This window comes from Choloepus didactylus, chromosome 4, assembly GCF_015220235.1.
Source record: "Choloepus didactylus isolate mChoDid1 chromosome 4, mChoDid1.pri, whole genome shotgun sequence".
NCBI classification, from domain to species: Eukaryota; Metazoa; Chordata; class Mammalia; order Pilosa; family Megalonychidae; genus Choloepus; species Choloepus didactylus.
Window position 1 is genome coordinate 13,973,514 of NC_051310.1, and position 16,822 is coordinate 13,990,335.

The 16,822-nt window shown below is 38.8% G+C and overlaps 1 protein-coding gene across 3 annotated transcripts in view; it reads left to right on the forward strand.

Annotated features, from left to right (window-relative positions):
- The first annotated feature begins 1,126 nt into the window (after positions 1-1,126).
- DDX24 (DEAD-box helicase 24) overlaps positions 1,127-16,822 on the forward strand; it is a 34,391-nt gene continuing 18,695 nt past the window's right edge. Inside the window, exons 1-3 of one of the 3 annotated variants that reach the window (XM_037831989.1) lie at positions 1,127-1,226; positions 2,308-3,027; positions 15,744-16,292. In XM_037831989.1, the coding sequence (XP_037687917.1) occupies positions 2,313-3,027; positions 15,744-16,292 (1,264 nt within the window). In that variant the 5' untranslated portion in view covers positions 1,127-1,226; positions 2,308-2,312. Of the gene's footprint in view, positions 1,227-1,282; positions 1,723-2,307; positions 3,028-15,743; positions 16,293-16,822 lie in introns of those variants that run through there. The other 2 variants (XM_037831990.1, XM_037831992.1) reach the window with 2 other exon arrangements.

Sequence of the window (16,822 nt, forward strand, 5' to 3'; positions counted from 1 at the left end):
TCTAGGTATCTACCCAAAAGGATAGAAAGCAGGGACTTGAACAGACATTTGTACACTGATGTTCTCTGTGGCATTATTCACAATTGCCCAAAGATAGAAGCAACCTAAGTGTCCAACAAATGATGAATGGATAAACAAAATGTGGTCTACACATATTATGGAATATTATTCAGCCACAAAAAGGAATGAAGTTCTAATACATGCAATACCACGTATGTACTTTGAAGACATCATGCTGAGTGAAACAAAACCAGAAATGAAAGGACAAATGCTGTATGATATCACTGATAGGAAATAATTAGAATACGCAAACTCAGGGCAGGAATTAAAATTCAGTTTACCATGGGCCCGGGAGGGGGTAAAGAATGGGGGTCCATGCTTATTTGATACAGAGTAAGTTTGGAGTGATGAAAAATTTTCGGTAATGGATGATGGTGAAGGTAGCACAACGTTGTGAATGTAACTAACATCATTGATTTATACATTTGAAATTACATATGTGAAATTGGTTAAAGGGGTGAATTTTAGGCTGTAAATATATTACTAGAGTAAAAATTTCAAAAAGAAACAACTACAGGGCTGTGCAACACATACGGTGAACTCCAATGTAAACTATGGACAATAGTTAATAATATAATTATAATATGGGTTCATCAATTGTAATAAAGGTACTACACTAAAGCAATGTGTTAAGAATAGGGAAAATACGTGCGGAGGGAGAGTATATGGGAACTCTGTATTTTCTGTATGATATTTCTGTAAACCTACATCTTAATCTAATAAAAAAGAAATACACTGGGGAAATAGCACCTCCAATACAGAATGGCTGGGTTGTGAATTAAATGCAAAAACGCGTTTAAAGCTCCAGGCACACAGTAGGTACTTAATTTACGGGCAGCTACTACCCTAAAATAAGAGAAATAATACAACAAAACTTGCGTTGCAAAGCTTTACGAGCTCCCAACATCCAGCAGAAGCGCTGGCGAGTCCAGCGTGCTCTACACTCTCTCCAGGCTCGCACTACAGAACGCCAACGTGCCGCGGGGCAACGAATCAGGTTGCAGCGTTTACAGTGGGGCGGGACTTCCTCCTGTAGTTCGCACGCATACGTACCTGGAGGCCCCGCCCCGGAACTGCAGTCGACTCGACTGCTGAGGGGTGGTTGTGGCGGCATCTGAGGCAGTTAGCGTTGAGGTTAGAGGGAACTGCGGCGGCGTCTTCACGCGGTGAGTACCGTGGTTGGTGCTGCAGCGGGAGTGGTGCCGGCACAGAGCGGAGTTGGGGCGGTCCGGGCTCCCATTGCGCGCCTCCCGGGGTTGCTTGGTGTCTCGGGTCCTGAGAGGGCGGCCGCCGGCACAGGCCACCCAGGCATGCTGCCTGCCTTCGCCCAAGGCCCCTTCTTTGGGCATCAAGGCCCGTCTTTCTCCGCTTCGTGCGCTCCTTCGTACCTGAGGCGAACGCCCCAGTGAGAGCCATCCTCTCCCCGCTCCACTCCCAATCGCGGGATCCGGGTTGTTTGTGATCCTGACGCAGTTTGGGCGGTGGGCAAATCTCCTGAGTGCGTGCGTGCTTACCTTGTGGTAGGCGCCATGCTCCACGGGTTTTAACCTGCGTCATATATTTGTATTTCGTGTAACGATCCAGTGAGACTCGTACCCTCACCAGCCTCTTCTTACAGACGAGGAAATTGAGGCTCGGTTCTTCCATACAGATCCAGAACTGGTGAGTGGTGGGATCGGATTTGAACCAAGATTTACACCAGGTCTTGGACTTCTGATAGGGAGAACCCGGCATCTGCCCTCTTGGGGCAAGGCTTTTGTACTTCTAATAGCGGTTACTCCCTCACCCCCAAAAAGATCCCCAATTGCTTATAATAAGCCTGCATTTATAATAAGCAAGCATTTATTTGTGTAAGATGGTTTGTGACTTAGGTATTATTGGCCTCCACTCCTTCTTAAAAGATGAGCAGATTGACGTTCAGAGAGGAGTAAGAATAAGCCTTAGCACTAGGTCAGACTAGCAATAAGTGTTGGGTCTGGAATCCGAAACAGGTCTAGCTCAGTATGTCTTTGCTGTATCTCCCATGCCTCCTCTGTTGCAGGCCAAAGTGCCTGTTCTGTGGATGTGTTTCTTTCCCTTTTTGATGTTCTTCTAGTTGAGAGCATCAACTTTAGAATCATCTTTGTGTTCTTAGATCTTTGAATGGCCAGGTGCTTGATAGGCTGCTTAGAAAATATCTGTTGCCTCAGAATCCTATGCGTCTCTGTTGCCAACCTAATAGAATAGTTTACTCCTTTTCTTTTTCAGCAACCATGAAGTTGAAGGAGACAAAATCAGGGCCAAAGCCATCAATCTTGGGTAAATTTAAGACGAAGGGAATCAAAGTTGTGGGAAAATGGAAGCAGGTGAAGATTGACCCAAATGTGTTTGTAGATGGACAGATGGACGACTTGGTATGCTTTGAGGAACTGACAGATTACCAGTTAGTCTCGCCTAAGAATCCCTCCAGTCTCTTCTCAAAGGAGGAGCCCAAAAAGAGAAAGGCACAAGCTGTTTCAGAAGGAAAGGAGGAAGGAGGAGAGTCCAGCTCCCCAAAGAAAAAGGTCAAGTTGAAGAAGAGTAAAGATGTGGAAACAGAAGGAACCAGTGCCCAAAAAGAGTGTGAGGACAAAGATGCTGAGCCAGGGTCTCAGGGAGATGGCATCGTTTGTCCTGATCCAGGGGTAGAGGAGATGGCATCCGGAAGCCTGGCCCAGAAAGTTCCAAAAAAGAAGAAAAAGAAAGGGAAAAAAGAAAGGGAGCCTTCCCAGGGCACTGCCCCAAAGTTGCCCAAAAAAGCAAAGACATGGATGCCTGAAATGCATGACCAGAAGGCCAATGTGTCAGCTTGGAAGGACCTGTTTGTGCCAAAGCCAGTTCTCCGAGCGCTCAGCTTTCTAGGCTTCTCTGCACCCACGCCGATCCAAGCCCTGACTCTGGCACCCGCCATCCGTGACAAACTTGACATTCTTGGGGCTGCTGAGACAGGTAAGGGCTTCTCTGTCTGGCCAGGGCAGGCTTGCTCTGGATTGATCCTGTAGCTGCTAACAACCAGGATGAATAGAAGAGGAATATTGGGAACATAAACACAAAAGCAATGTTGAATGAAATTGTTGAGAAGTCAGTCAGCTCTGGATTTGAATCTACCCTTTCCTGAGGGGTACCCTAGGCAGATCACTTGTCTCTTTAAGCCCTACAGGCCCCATGGTAAAGTGGAGTTAACAGCAGTATCTACTTGGGTTGCTGTGAGGGTTAAATGCCACAGTGAACTGTAAAGTTTGTATTGTCCTTGGCACATTGTAAGTGATCTGTAAATGGGAGTTTTTCCTTTTCTTGAGCCTTTTTTGAAGGTCCCAAGGATGAAGATAGGGCTAATATCAACTTTCTGGAGAGTTAGATCTTCATCAGTATAAAGAAGAACTGTCTAATTCTCAAGAGTTGTCCAAAGATAAAAAGGTCTGCTATAGGAGTTGGTAAGTTTCTTGTCATTGGATGGATTTGAATGTATGGTAGATAAACACGAGGTTGATTTTGTAGACAGATTTAGGCATGGGATGGCCCTTAGGACTAAACAGTGTTTACAATCCCCTCATTCCCTGGCCCGGCTAAGACTTCGTGAAGCAGTGACAGGTTGACTGGCTGTATAGACTAGACTACTGAGCTTGTACTACCTGGAGCTATTGGTCCAACTAGACCAGCACCATCCTATAAAAATGTATATAGACGTGAGCCATATATATACTTTAAAATTTCCTAGGAATCACATTAAAAAAGGGTAAAAAGAAATAGATGAAAGTTTTAATAGTATACTTATTTAACCAATGACATTGAAAATATTTCAGAATGTAGTATAAAATTACTGAGATGTTTTGCATTCTTATTTTTGTATTAAGTTTTCAAAATCTAGTGTGTATTTTGAACTTAACAACACATCTCAACCAGCCACATTTTAACTGCTCAGTACCCACATGGCTAGTGGCTATTATATTATAGTGTAGGACTAGACCATTTAGACTTTGATTCCTGGAAATGTGATCAGGAAACTTGGGGAGATCTGTATGAGAGAGTCACATAGATGGAGGAGTAAGGAAACCCTAGGAATGGGGAATGAAGGTAATAATTATTTAGAACATTTCCTGGGCACTTAAAATGTGTCATGTTGTTGTGTTATGTTCTTTATATTGAACTCAATCTTTACAACCACCTTGAGTTAAGTATCATTCTTATTCCTGTGTTACAGATAGGGAAACTCAGCTTCACAGAGGATAGACAACTTCCCTAAAATTACACAACTGGAAAGTGGTAGCGCCTGGATTCTAAACCAGTTCTTTGTACTTCTAAGCATTCTTCTCCGTTACTTTGGTATGTGCCAAGGCCTTGAAGTGGATTTCTGGAAGGCAGAGAGAAGATCTGTGTGAGCCACTGTAGCTGGTGTCTAGCATTTGGATTCATAGACCAGCTACTGGCAGACTATCCTCAATAGAATGCTGTGAATCTGAAGGCCCAAGATTTCAAAAAGAATTGGGACAGGCCTTGCATTTAGCGCTATGGAAAAACTGCTGCACTATCGGCCCAAAAGATTCCTAGGGCCCCTTTGTAATTTCTCCTTCCCCATTCCCTGTCCACTTCCTTTGTCCATCCCCAGGCAAACCACTGTTCGGTTTAGCATTGCTATAATTCTATTGCTAGAATTTTATATAAATGGAATCATGTAGAATGTACTTTGGGGAGAGTTCTGACTCTCATTCAGCACACTTTGAGATTCCACCATGTTATTGGAATTATCAGTGGTTCGTTTCTTTTCATTGATGAACAGTGTTCTGATGTACCACTATCCATCTACTGATGGACAGTCATATTCAATTTGTGTACAAATAGTGGTGTACAGTTCTTTATGTGGACATAATGCTTTATTTTCTGTTGGGTAAATACATGTGGAATGGATTGGGCATATGGTAACTGTATGTTTAACTTTTTACAAATTTTCCAAAATGATTATACCACTTTACACACCAGGAGTTACAAGAGTTTGAGTTGGTCCGTATTCTTGCCAGCACTTGGTATGGTCAGTTATTTAATTTTATTTTAAACTTTTACAATCTTAGTGTTATTTCCTTGTGATTTTAATTTGCATTTCCCTATTAACTAATGTTGTTGAATATCTTCTCATCCATATTATCTCCTTTGTTGAAGTGGCTACTAAATTGTTTTGCCCATTTTTTAATTGATTGTTTTCTTTCTGAGTTTTTAAAAAAAAAAATAGAGTAGTTATAGGTTTACAGAAACATCACACAGGAAGTGCAGAGTCCTCATATCCTCCCCTCTCACATGCAGTTTTCCCTTTTTTTAACATTTTGCATTAGTGTGTTACCTTTTAAAATTTATGAAACATTATAATTATGCTGGTAACTTTAGCGCACTGTTTACGTTGTGTTGTACTATTCTGTGGGGTTTTGGGTTTATGGTAACTTGATACAACCTAAAATTTCCCTTTTGTTATCTTCTTGAATATACATTTCAGTGGTGTTGATTACATAAAGTTGTGCCTCCATCCCCTTCAGTCATTGCCCAAACTTTTCCATTACCCCAAACAGAAACTCCGTAGTAATTGAACATTAACTCCCCATTCCTTTCCTCCACTTGGTCTCTGGTAACTTGTATTCTAGTTTCTAACTTCATGAATATATTTATTCTGCTTAGTGCACGTAAGTGAGACCATACAGTGTTTGTTCCTTTGTGTCTGGCTTATTTCACTCAGGAGGATGTCCTCATGATACATCCGTGTTGTCGTATGCATTAGAACTCATTCCTTTTTATTGGTTAAATAATATTCCATTATATGCCTAGACTGCATATTGTTTATTGATTCATGTGTTGTTGGACACAGATTGCTTCTCCCTTTTGGCCATGGTGAATAATCATGCCACTATGAACGTCATTGTGCAAGTGTCTTGAGTCCCTGCTTTCAATTCTTTTGGGTGAATACCTAGAAGTATGATTGCTGGGTCATATGGTAATTCTATTCTTAACTTGTTGAGGAATTGCCATAGTTTTCCACAGTGGCTGCTCCATTTTACATTCCTACCAACAATGTACAAGTGTTCCTGTTTCTCCACATCCTTTCCAGTACTTGTTATTTTCTGCTCTTTTAATAGTTCCCATTCTAATAGGCTTGAGGTGGTATCTCATTGTGGTTTTGATTTGCATTTCCCTGATGACTAATGAGTTTGATCATCTTTTCATGTGCTTAATTGCTATTTATGTGACTTCTTGGGAGAAATCTTTTCAAGTCTTTTATCTATTTTTTAATAGGGTCGTGTGACTTGTTGAGTTGTAGAAGTTTTTTATAAATTCTGGATACTAAGCCATTATTAGATGTATGGTTTCCAAATAATTTCTCCCATTCTGTTGTTGTCTTTTTACTTTCTTGTTAAAATCCTTTGCACAGAAGTTTTTAATTTTGATGTACTCTCATTTATCTGTTTTGTTCTGTGGCTTATGCTTTTGGTATAAAGTCTAAGAAACCACCACCTAACACATGGTCCTGAAGAGGTTTCCCTATGTTTTCTTCTAGGAGTTTTGTAGTTTTAGTTCTTACATTTAAGTCTTTGATACATTTTGAGTTATTTTTGTATATAGTATGAGGTAGGGGTCCACCTTCAATCTTTTGCATACGACTGTCTAGTTCTCCCAGCACCACTTGTTGAAGAGACTAATCTTTCTCGACTGAGTGGACTTGGCCCCTTTGTCAAAGATCAGTTAGCCAAAGGTGTGAGGGTTTATTTCTGAACTCTATATATGTCTGTCCTTTTGCCAGCACCACACTGTTTTGATTACTGTAGTTTTGTAATAAGTTTTAAGATAAGGAAGTATGGGCGCTCCAACTTTGTACTGCTTTTGCAATACGGTTTTGGCAATTTGGTGTCTCTTACCTTTCCATGTAAATTTGATGATTGGTTTTTCCATTTCTGCCAAGAAGTCTGTTGGAGTTTTAATTAGGATTGTGTTGAATCTGTATATCACTTTACGTGGAATTGACATCTTAACAATATTTAGGTTTTGTTTCAGTGTGCTAAAGCTGTTGGAATGCAGTATAACAGAAATGAGTTGGCTTTTTCAGTGGGGATTTATTAGGTTATGAATTTAAAGTTCCAAGGCCATGAAAATGTCCAGATTAAGGCATCAAGAGGAAGACATCTTTTCTGAGGAAAGGCTGCTGGCCTACAGGATTCCTCTGTCACACAGGAAAGCACATGGCGACATCTGCTGTACCTTCTCTCCTGGGTCCTGGTTTCAATGGCTCTTTCCAAATGTCTCTGGACACTTTCTCTCTTTTATCCTCATAAAGAACCCCAGTAAGGCTTTGATGAGAAACCATCACCTCTGAGACCGTGTCCAATCCCCAAAGCCCAGGACTCCTTGATCGCCACCAGGCTCTGGCTGCCACTGAGTGATAGGTTGTCTGACAAAGAGTCAAAGAAAAGTAGATGCCTGGTTGTGAAACACAACCTGCTGTTCAAGCCATCTTGGCAACAAAGCAGATGAGGAGGCCCTGGCTCATTCGTTCACTCAGCAAGTAACTATTGAGGGCCTACTATGTGCCAGGAACATCTCATCCTGCAGACAAGATGGTGAACTAAAGAAAAAGGATCGCAAATAAAATCACTCCTATTACTTAAAAAAAAAAAAAAAAAAAAAAAAGAACCCCAGTAAAGGGATCAAGACCCACCTTGAGTGGGCTGGGTCACATCTCAATTGAACCAAAAAGTCCCACCCAGAATAATTCTGCCCCCACAGAGATGGATTAAAAAAACATGGCCTTTAGTGGGGTACATAACAGCTCCAAACCAGCACAGGTTTCCAAAACATGAACATGGAATATCTTTGAGAGTTCATTATATATTCTGGATGCAAGTCCTTTATCAGATATGTTACTTACAAATTTTTCCCCCAGTCCATGGCTTGTGTTTTCATTCTTTTGTAACAATGTCTTTCAAAGAGTAGAAGTTCTTTTTCTGATGTTCATATTATCAGCTTTTCCTTTTGTGGATCATGCTTTTGGTATCTTATTTACGAACCCTTTGTCTACCCTAAAGTCACAAAGATATTGTTTTCTTCTCGAAGTGTTAATAGTTTCAGGCTTTATGTGTCACTCTGTGATCCTTACTGAGTTAACTTTTGTTTATGCTGAGAAATATGGATCGGAGTTCATGTTGTGTTTTTTAATTTTTAATATGACTGTTCTAGTTTGCTAAAGCTGCCGGGACGCAAAACACCAGAAATGGATTGGCTTTTATAAAAGGGTGTTTATTTGGTTACAGAGTTACAGTTTTAAGGCCATAAAGTGTCCAAGGTAACACATCAACAATTGGGTGCCATCACTGGAGGATGGCCAGTGGTGTCCGGAAAACCTCTGTTAGCTGGGAAGGCATGTGGCTGGCGTCTGCTCCAAAGTTCTCGGTTCAAAATGGCTTTCTCCCATGACGTTCCTCTCTAGGCTGCAGTTCCTCAAAAATGTCACTCTTAGTTGCTCTTGGGGTGTTCGTCCTCTCTTAGCTTCTCCAGAGCAAGTCTGTTTTCAACAGCTATCTTCAAACTGTCTCTCATCTGCAACTACTCTCAGCTTCTGTGCATTCTTCAAAGTGTCCCTCTTGGCTGTAGCTCCTCTTCAAAATGTCACTCTCAGCTTCACTGAGTTCCTTCTATTTGTCAGCTTATTTATATGGCTCCAGTGATTTAATTTAGACCCACCTTGAATGGGTGGGGTAACACCTCCATGGAAATTATGCAATCAGAGTCATCACCCACAGTTGGATAGGGCACATCTCCACAGAAACACTCAAAGAATTGCAGTCTAATCAACACTGATACGTCTGCCCACACAAGATTACATCAAAGATAATGGCATTTTGGGGTACATAATATATTCAAACCGGCACAATGACTATCTAGTTATTCCATTACCATTTGTTGAAAGTCTGTCCTTTCTCAACTGAATTGCCTTTTTGTGTTTATTGAAAATCAATGACCATATAAATGTGGGTCTATTTTTGGTCTGTTCTTTTACATTGATCTACTCATCTATCTTTACACTAATACCCCATTATCTTGATTACAGTAGCTTTATAATAATCTTAAATTCAGGTAGTGTTAGTCCCAAAATTTGTTCTTTTTCAAAGTTATTTTGGTTATTCTTGGGCCTTTGCATTTCCGTATGCATTTTGTAATCAGTGTGTCAAATTCTACAAAAAGAGACTGCTGGCATTGGATTGGTATTGCATTGACTGTAGTGCAGTTTGAGGACAGTTGCCATTTTAAGTGAATCTTCTAATCCATAAACACAGTATATCTCTCCATTTCTTTTGGTCTTTAATTTTTCTCAGCATTGTTCTGTGGTTTTCAGTGTACAGGTTTTGCACATCTTTTGTTACTTTTATCTCTAACAATTTCATATTTTTTGATGCTATTGTGTTCTGGTGTGCTAAAGCTGCCAGAATGCAATATACCAGAAATGAATTGGTTTTTATAAAGGGGATTTATTAGGTTACAAATTTACAGTTCTAAGACACTAAAAGTGTCCAAACTAAGGCATCAACAAGAGGATACTGTGATGGTTAGGTTCTTGTGCCAACTTGGCCAGGTGATGTTACCCAGGTGTGTCTGGTCACGCAAACACTGATGTAACGTTACTGTAACGACATTTGTAGCTGGTTAATAAACCAGAAGGCTGGTTTATTAAATCATCAGTCAGTTGGCTGCAGCTGTGACTGATTATATCAATGAAGGACGTGTCTTCCACAATGAGAGAATGCAATCAGCTGGATTTAATCCAATCAGCTGAAGACTTTTAAGCGAGACAGAGGACCTTCACTTCTTCAGCTAACCAGTGAAGCGTTTCCTGAGGAGTTTATCGAAATTACTAGTTCGCTGCCTGAGGAGTTCATCGAACATCTTCATTAGAGTTGCCAGTTTGCTGCCTGCCCCGAGGAATTTGGACTCATGCATACCCACAATTGTGTGAGACATTTTTATAGAATCTTGTATTTATAGATATCTCTTGTTGATTCTGTTTCCCTAGAGAACCCTAACTAATACAGATACCTTCCCTGAAGAAAGGCCTATGGCATCCAGAAACACCTCTGTCACCTAGGAAGGCACATGGGTGGCGTCTGCTGGTCCGTTGCTCCCAGGTTGGGTTGCTTGCAGCCTTCTGATTCCACTGGCTTTCTCTTTTAGCATCTGTGGGTTCTCAGTTTCTCTGGGGCAAACTTTGGGCTTCATCTTTTAGCTTAGCATCTCCAAGCATCTAGGTGTGTTGGGCTCTGAGCTCTCCTCTCTCTCCCTGAGCTCTCTTAATGACTCCAGTAAACTAATTCAGACCCACCTTGAATGGGCAGGGTCATATCTCCATGGAAGTAATCTAATTAGAAGGTCTCACCCACAATAGTCTGCCCCCACGAGAGTGGATTAAAAGATACTCTTTTATGGGGTACATAACAGATTCAAACTAGCACATATTGTAAAAAGTAATTTAAAATTTTCTGTTTCTGATCGTGTAGTAAATAAATAGAAATTGTATGATATAACAGAAATATGGTGGATTGTTGCATATTGATGTTGTATCCTGCAACTTTAGTTCTACTGGTTTTTTGAAGATTTCACAGGATTTTCTATAAAGGTGATCATATGATCCAAACTGGATGCCTGTTTATTTTTCTTGTTGCACTGGCTAACACCTCCAGTACAATTTTGAATAGGAATGATAGACATCATTGCCTTGTTCTGATTTGGAGGAAAACATTTCATCTTTCACCAGCTAAGTATGATGTTAGCACAGGTTTTTTTCTAGATGCTCTGTATCAGGTTGAGATAAACTAGTTCTAGTCTACTGAGAGTATTAGGAACTTATGTTGGATTTTTTTCAAGTGCTTTTTCTGTATTTCTTGAGATATGTGGTTTTTCAGTTTGTTTATTGGTATGGTGAATTACAATGATTTTCAAATATGAAACTAAACTTGCATTTCTGGAATGAACCTAACTTGGTCACAATGTTTTATTCTATTTGTGTATTAGTGGATTTAATTCGCTAAAAATTTTTTTCAGAATTTCTGTCTTTGCGTTCATGGGATATTGGTCTGTAGTTTTCTTTATTTGTAATGTCTGTCTAGTTTTGGAATCAGTAATGCTGGCCTCTGAATGATTTATGAGAAGTGTTCTCTCTTTTCTGGAAGTTTGTGTAGAATTGGATTTCTTCTTCCTTAAATATTTGGTAGAATTCATCTGGGCCTGCACCTTTTATAAGAAGATTTTTTAAACCTTCAAATTCAGTAACTTTAATATATTTGAGATATTTATGTTATTTCTTTCTTTCTGGAGTGATAGTTTTCTATATGCCATTTTATCAGTTCTTGTTCCATGTATTGTAAAGCTCTGTTATTAGGTACATAATATTTACCATTGTTATAGCCTCTAAATGAATTGACTCCTTTTCATTATGAAGCAGCCCTCTTTATCCCTGGTAATATTCTTTGTTCTGAAATCTACTCTGCCATTGAACCTTCATCTTGGTTAATGTTAGCATGGTGTGTCTTTTTCCACACTTTTACTTTTGACCTATTTGCTTCTTTATATTTAAAGTGGGGTTTTTTGTAGGCAGCATATAGTTGTGTCTTGCTATTTTATCTGACAGTTTCTGCCTTTCAATTGGGAGTGTTTAGGTCTTGAACATTTAACGTGGTTTAGTAAAATCTTTTGTCTAGCTATTTGTTTTCTGTTTGTCTCATCTGTTCTTTCTATTTGTTTCATCTGTTTCCTCTTTTTCTACTTTCTTTTTGATTATTTTTTAATGCTACCATTTTATTTCCTTTATTGTCTTATTAACAGTAACTCTTTGTTGTGTCCTGTAGTTGGTTGCTTTGGGGTTCACCAGTATTCATCTTTAATTTGTCATAGTATACCTTCAAGTGATATTATGCTAGTTTACATTTTGAATAGTTTCTACTGCTATGTTTCCAAGTTCACTAATTTTTTTCTATTATTTTTAATTTGCTGTTAGTCCCTGTCAGTGTATTTTTCCTCCCCAAATTGTAGTTTAAATTCTTGAAGTTGAATTTGTCTCTTTTTAACATGTTTGGTCTTTCCTCTAATTTATTGAACATGTGGAATACTGTAATTGTTTCACTACCCGTGTTTGCCAATTCTGTCATCTGTCACCCCGTGGTCAGTTTTGACTTTTTGCTTTGTTATCCTCATTATGGGTCATTTTCCTGCTTCTTTTTAGGATTGGATGCCATAAATTGTGAATTTTACTTTGTTGGGTACTGAATATTTTTTTGATTCTTATAAATATTCCTGAGCTCTGTTTTGGTTCCATGAAGTTGATAGGGAACAGTTTGATCTTTTTGGGTCTTGTTTTTAAGCTTTGCTAGGCAGGGCCAGAGTAGTGTTTAGTCTAGCACTAATTTTATTCCACCACCAAGGAAAATCCCTTCATAGTATTCAACTTGATTTGCATGAATTATGACTTTTCCAGTCTTTCTGGTGGGAATAGTCACTATTCCTGGCCCTCCATGGGTTCTGGTTATGTTTTGTTCTCTTTGATCATTTTCGATGGTTCTTTCCCTGGCCTTAAGTAGTTTTCTCTCTATCACACATGTACATACAACTATAGTATATAGATTTTTATAAGTGCATAGCTTGATGAGTTTTGACAAATGTATACACTCCAAATAACCACCCCAGTCAAGATAGCGAACATTTCCATCACCCCAGAAAATTCCCTCCTGCCCTTTTCTAGTCAGTCACCCTCCTCCCAACCCGACACAACCACTATTCAGATTTCTGTCACCACAGATTATTTTTCCCTGGGGTAACATTTTTAAAAACACTGTTTAAATTTAATTTATTTATAACAAATAGTGTGTTACTCATATCCCTCCTTCCTTTTTTAGAGATATGATAGGATACCACAAACACTTGTCTCCACTTTGCATTTTTGAAGCATTTAAGTATGTCTGAAGATTACTTCACAGTTCTCATTTCTTTTTTAGAGGTGTTTAGTACTCCATTGTGAAATGAGCCATAGTTTGTTTAACCTGTCCTTTATTGATGGGTATTTGTGTTTTTTCATCTGGTGTAGTTGCAAAAAAAAAGAAAAAAAAATGCTAAAACAGATAGCCTCATGCCTATCTGTATTTTTGCCATATCTGTAAATTTGTATATATTGTATTTTCACTATAGTTCAAAATATTTTATATTTTCATTCTGAATTCTTTGACCCATGGGTTATTTAGAAGTGCTTTTTAAATTTCCATACATCTGGGGATTTTCTAGTTATCTTTTTGTCAATTGAGTTTTAGTTTAACTGCCTTGTGATCAGAAAACATGCTCAGTATATGATCAATTAATGTAAACATTCTGTGTGTGCTTGAAAATAATGTATAGTCTATAATTTTGGCCAGAGTTCTATAGTCCACTTCGTCCTGTTTGTTTAAATCTTCTATATCCTTAGTACTTTTCTCTACTTATTCCATAAGTTTTAGGGAAGTAGAAAATGTTCCGCCATGATTGTATACTTGGAACCCATGTTTTTGATGTATTCGAAGTTTAAGTTTTTTTTTCCTTCTGGTGAATTAAACCTGTTATCCCGAAGAGACCTTTCTTTCTCTAATAATACTTTTTATTTTAGTCTATTTTTATTAATATAGTCTGACCAGCTTTTTGTTAGAATTTGTATGGATCATATATTTCTATCTGTACACTATGAGCCTTTCACTGTTCTTTTATTTTAAATATATAAACAGCATATGGATTTTTTAAGTCCAGTTTCAGATCTTCTGTAAATGGAACATGCAGACAAACTACATTCCATGTAATTTTTGAATTATTTAGGTTTATATCTACAATCTTATTTTGTGCTTTTGTTAATCCCCCTCAATTTGTGGCTTATTGCTATTTTGTATTTTAATTCTTTCTTTCTTTACCCTATAAGAAATTGTTGTTTTAAACTGTGTTTTTTACCCTGTAGTAATTGCTTTCTTTGCTTTTTATTTCCTTTGTGTCTAAGACTTTCTACTGAGATCACTTTCCTTCAACCTAAAGTATGTCTTTTAGAATTTCCTTTGGTACGCATATACTGGTGGGGAATCCACTCACCTTTTTTTTTCAACTTTCTGAAAATATCTTAATTTTTATATTGTTACAAGATATTTTCATTAAGTGTAGTGTTCTAGGTTGCCAACTGTTTTCTCTTAAGACACTGAAGATATTCTGTGTTCTGTGTCTGTTAGTGTTGTTGGATCCTTTGTAGGTAAACTCTCTTCTCCAGCTGCTTTTTAAGATTTTTTCTTTGGTATTCCGTATTTTCTCTATGAAGTGGCTAAGTGTGGATTTACTTTTCTGTATCCTGCTTAGGATTCACTGGGCTTCTTGTACCTATATATTGGTGTCTTTCATAAATTCTGGAAAATCCTTAGCCATTATCTCTTCAGATGTTGCCTCTACCACATTCTCTCTTCCCTTCCCTTCTTGGAATTCTGATTAAATTTATGTTAAATCTTCTTGCTGTTTCTGTATCTCTTAACCTCCTGTCTTTGTGCTGTATTCTGGATAATTTCTTCTTAACATTACAGTTCATTGATTTTCTCCAGCTGTATTAATCCATTAGTAAACCCCACCCCACCCCCTTTTTTTTAAATCTGTTTGGTCATTCTTTATTGTTTTCTGTTCCTTGCAAATGTTTACAAGTTTCTTTTGGGTTTTTGTATAGTAAACATGGTTATTTTGTCTTCTGGGTCTGGTTATTCCATTATCTGAAGTCTCTATTGGTCTGTTTTTGCTCTTTTCTCTTTTAGTTCTTATTTATATACGTTGTTTGCCTTTGTGATTATTTTTTGCTAAAAGCTGCCCATTTTCTATTTTCTTTTTTTTTGAGACATGAGCCTTTATTGTGGGGCTTACCGACAGGGTGGGAAGTTGAGTCATTTTGCCCTGAAATCAGGATGCCCATTTTCTTTTGACAATTACTTGTGAGAATTCTTTGAACCCTACAATAAATATTTCTTCCATCAAAGAGCATTTATTTGTCTTCTGCCTCTGGCATTCTCAATTTGGAACTACTTTAAATTCTCAGTTTCAAGTGTTTTCTTTTGGTTTGTTTTGACCACACAAATGATGTGAATTTGGTCTCTGTATATATTTCAAGGCCAGTATGTAAATTTTCAAACATAGCAGAAGTGCTATTTTTAAATTTTCTGAGAAACTAAAAAATTGTTCTTTACTTCTTCCTCTCTCACCAAAAAACTTACTTTCCTCCTGACGTTTCACATGTTTGGTCAGTATCCTAAACAAAGAAAAATGTTTATTTTGCAGATTTCCATTCTCAAAAAAACAAACAAAAAAATCCACAACTTCATTCCTTTATAGTTTCATTGCCTGGATGTTTATGTTTAATTCACTAGCAACCTCACACCTTGATGCCAGTTTGTAGGATATATATGGCTTGACCATAATTTCCCTCAGGTTCCTTCTTACAGGTTCCCTCTGGTTGCAACGCCATGGTAATTTGTACAGGGTGGAGGAGCTTTGGGTTCATTACTGTCACTTGGCTGTTTCAGGATCCCTTATTCTGTGCAGAAGAAAAGAACCCAGACAAAAGTATTTGCACCTGTTGATTCACACCGATTTTTGTTTGTTTTACTTCTAAGGAAGTGGGAAAACTCTTGCCTTTGCCATTCCGATGATTCATGCTGTGCTGCAGTGGCAGGAGAAGAGGAAGCCTGCCTCAGCTCCAAGTAACACCGGAGCACCACCTGAAGAGACAAGAATCGAGACTAGATTTGAGAGTGGATCACCAGGCAAGGCTGGAACTGAGTCTGGAGCATTTCCTGATGAGACTGGAATTGAAAGTGAAGCACTGCCCAGTGAGGCTAGTGTTAAGGCTAGCACTCCCCACAGCAAGGCCAGAGGCAAGACTGGAGCTACTATCTCAGAGCAGGGTCTGCTCTTCTGTGATGATGATGCTGGTGAAGGACCTTCTTCGCTGATCATGGAAAAACCAGTCCCCATACAGGATGAGGATGAAGAGGAAGAGCTCGGTGAAGAGCACACTGAAAAGTTAAAACAAGAGTTGGGTGGCAAAACTACCACCTCTAAAGCATATCCAGAATGTCCTCTGCTTGGACTGGTTCTAACTCCCACTAGAGAGCTGGCTGTCCAGGTCAAACAACACATTGATGCTGTGGCCAAGTTTACAGGTGAGGTTTGGTTCCATTTGATAAATATTTCCTGAGGACATCCTAGATGCTACAGTAGCAAAGATGAAAGACCTGTGGCTCCTGGTCTCCAGGGTAGCCTTTCTCATCTGCCAGAAAAGCCCTACAGAAAATTGAGTGACTAATTTCTCAGTTCTCCCAAGGATGATACATAGCTGGTACCATGCTGGATACATAAGAAATTAGTTAATTTATTGTCTACGATGAATGCTTAGGGCAGGAGTTGGCAAATTACCTGATTTTGTAAATAAAGTTTTACTGGAACACAGTCACGCTGATGTGTTTACATATTGCCTGCAGTTGCTCATGCACTGGAAAACAGAGTTGAATAAAGTTAGTAGTTGTTACAGAACAAATCTGGCCTGCAAAGCCAAACATATTTATTATCTGACCCTTTAAGAAAATGTTTGCCAACCCCTGCCTTAATTTGCATTAGAACTTAATTCTCTCAGGGAATTCCTCTTGGAAAGGGCTGCACAGTAGAAGTTTTATTTTTATAGTAAGAGCAGTAT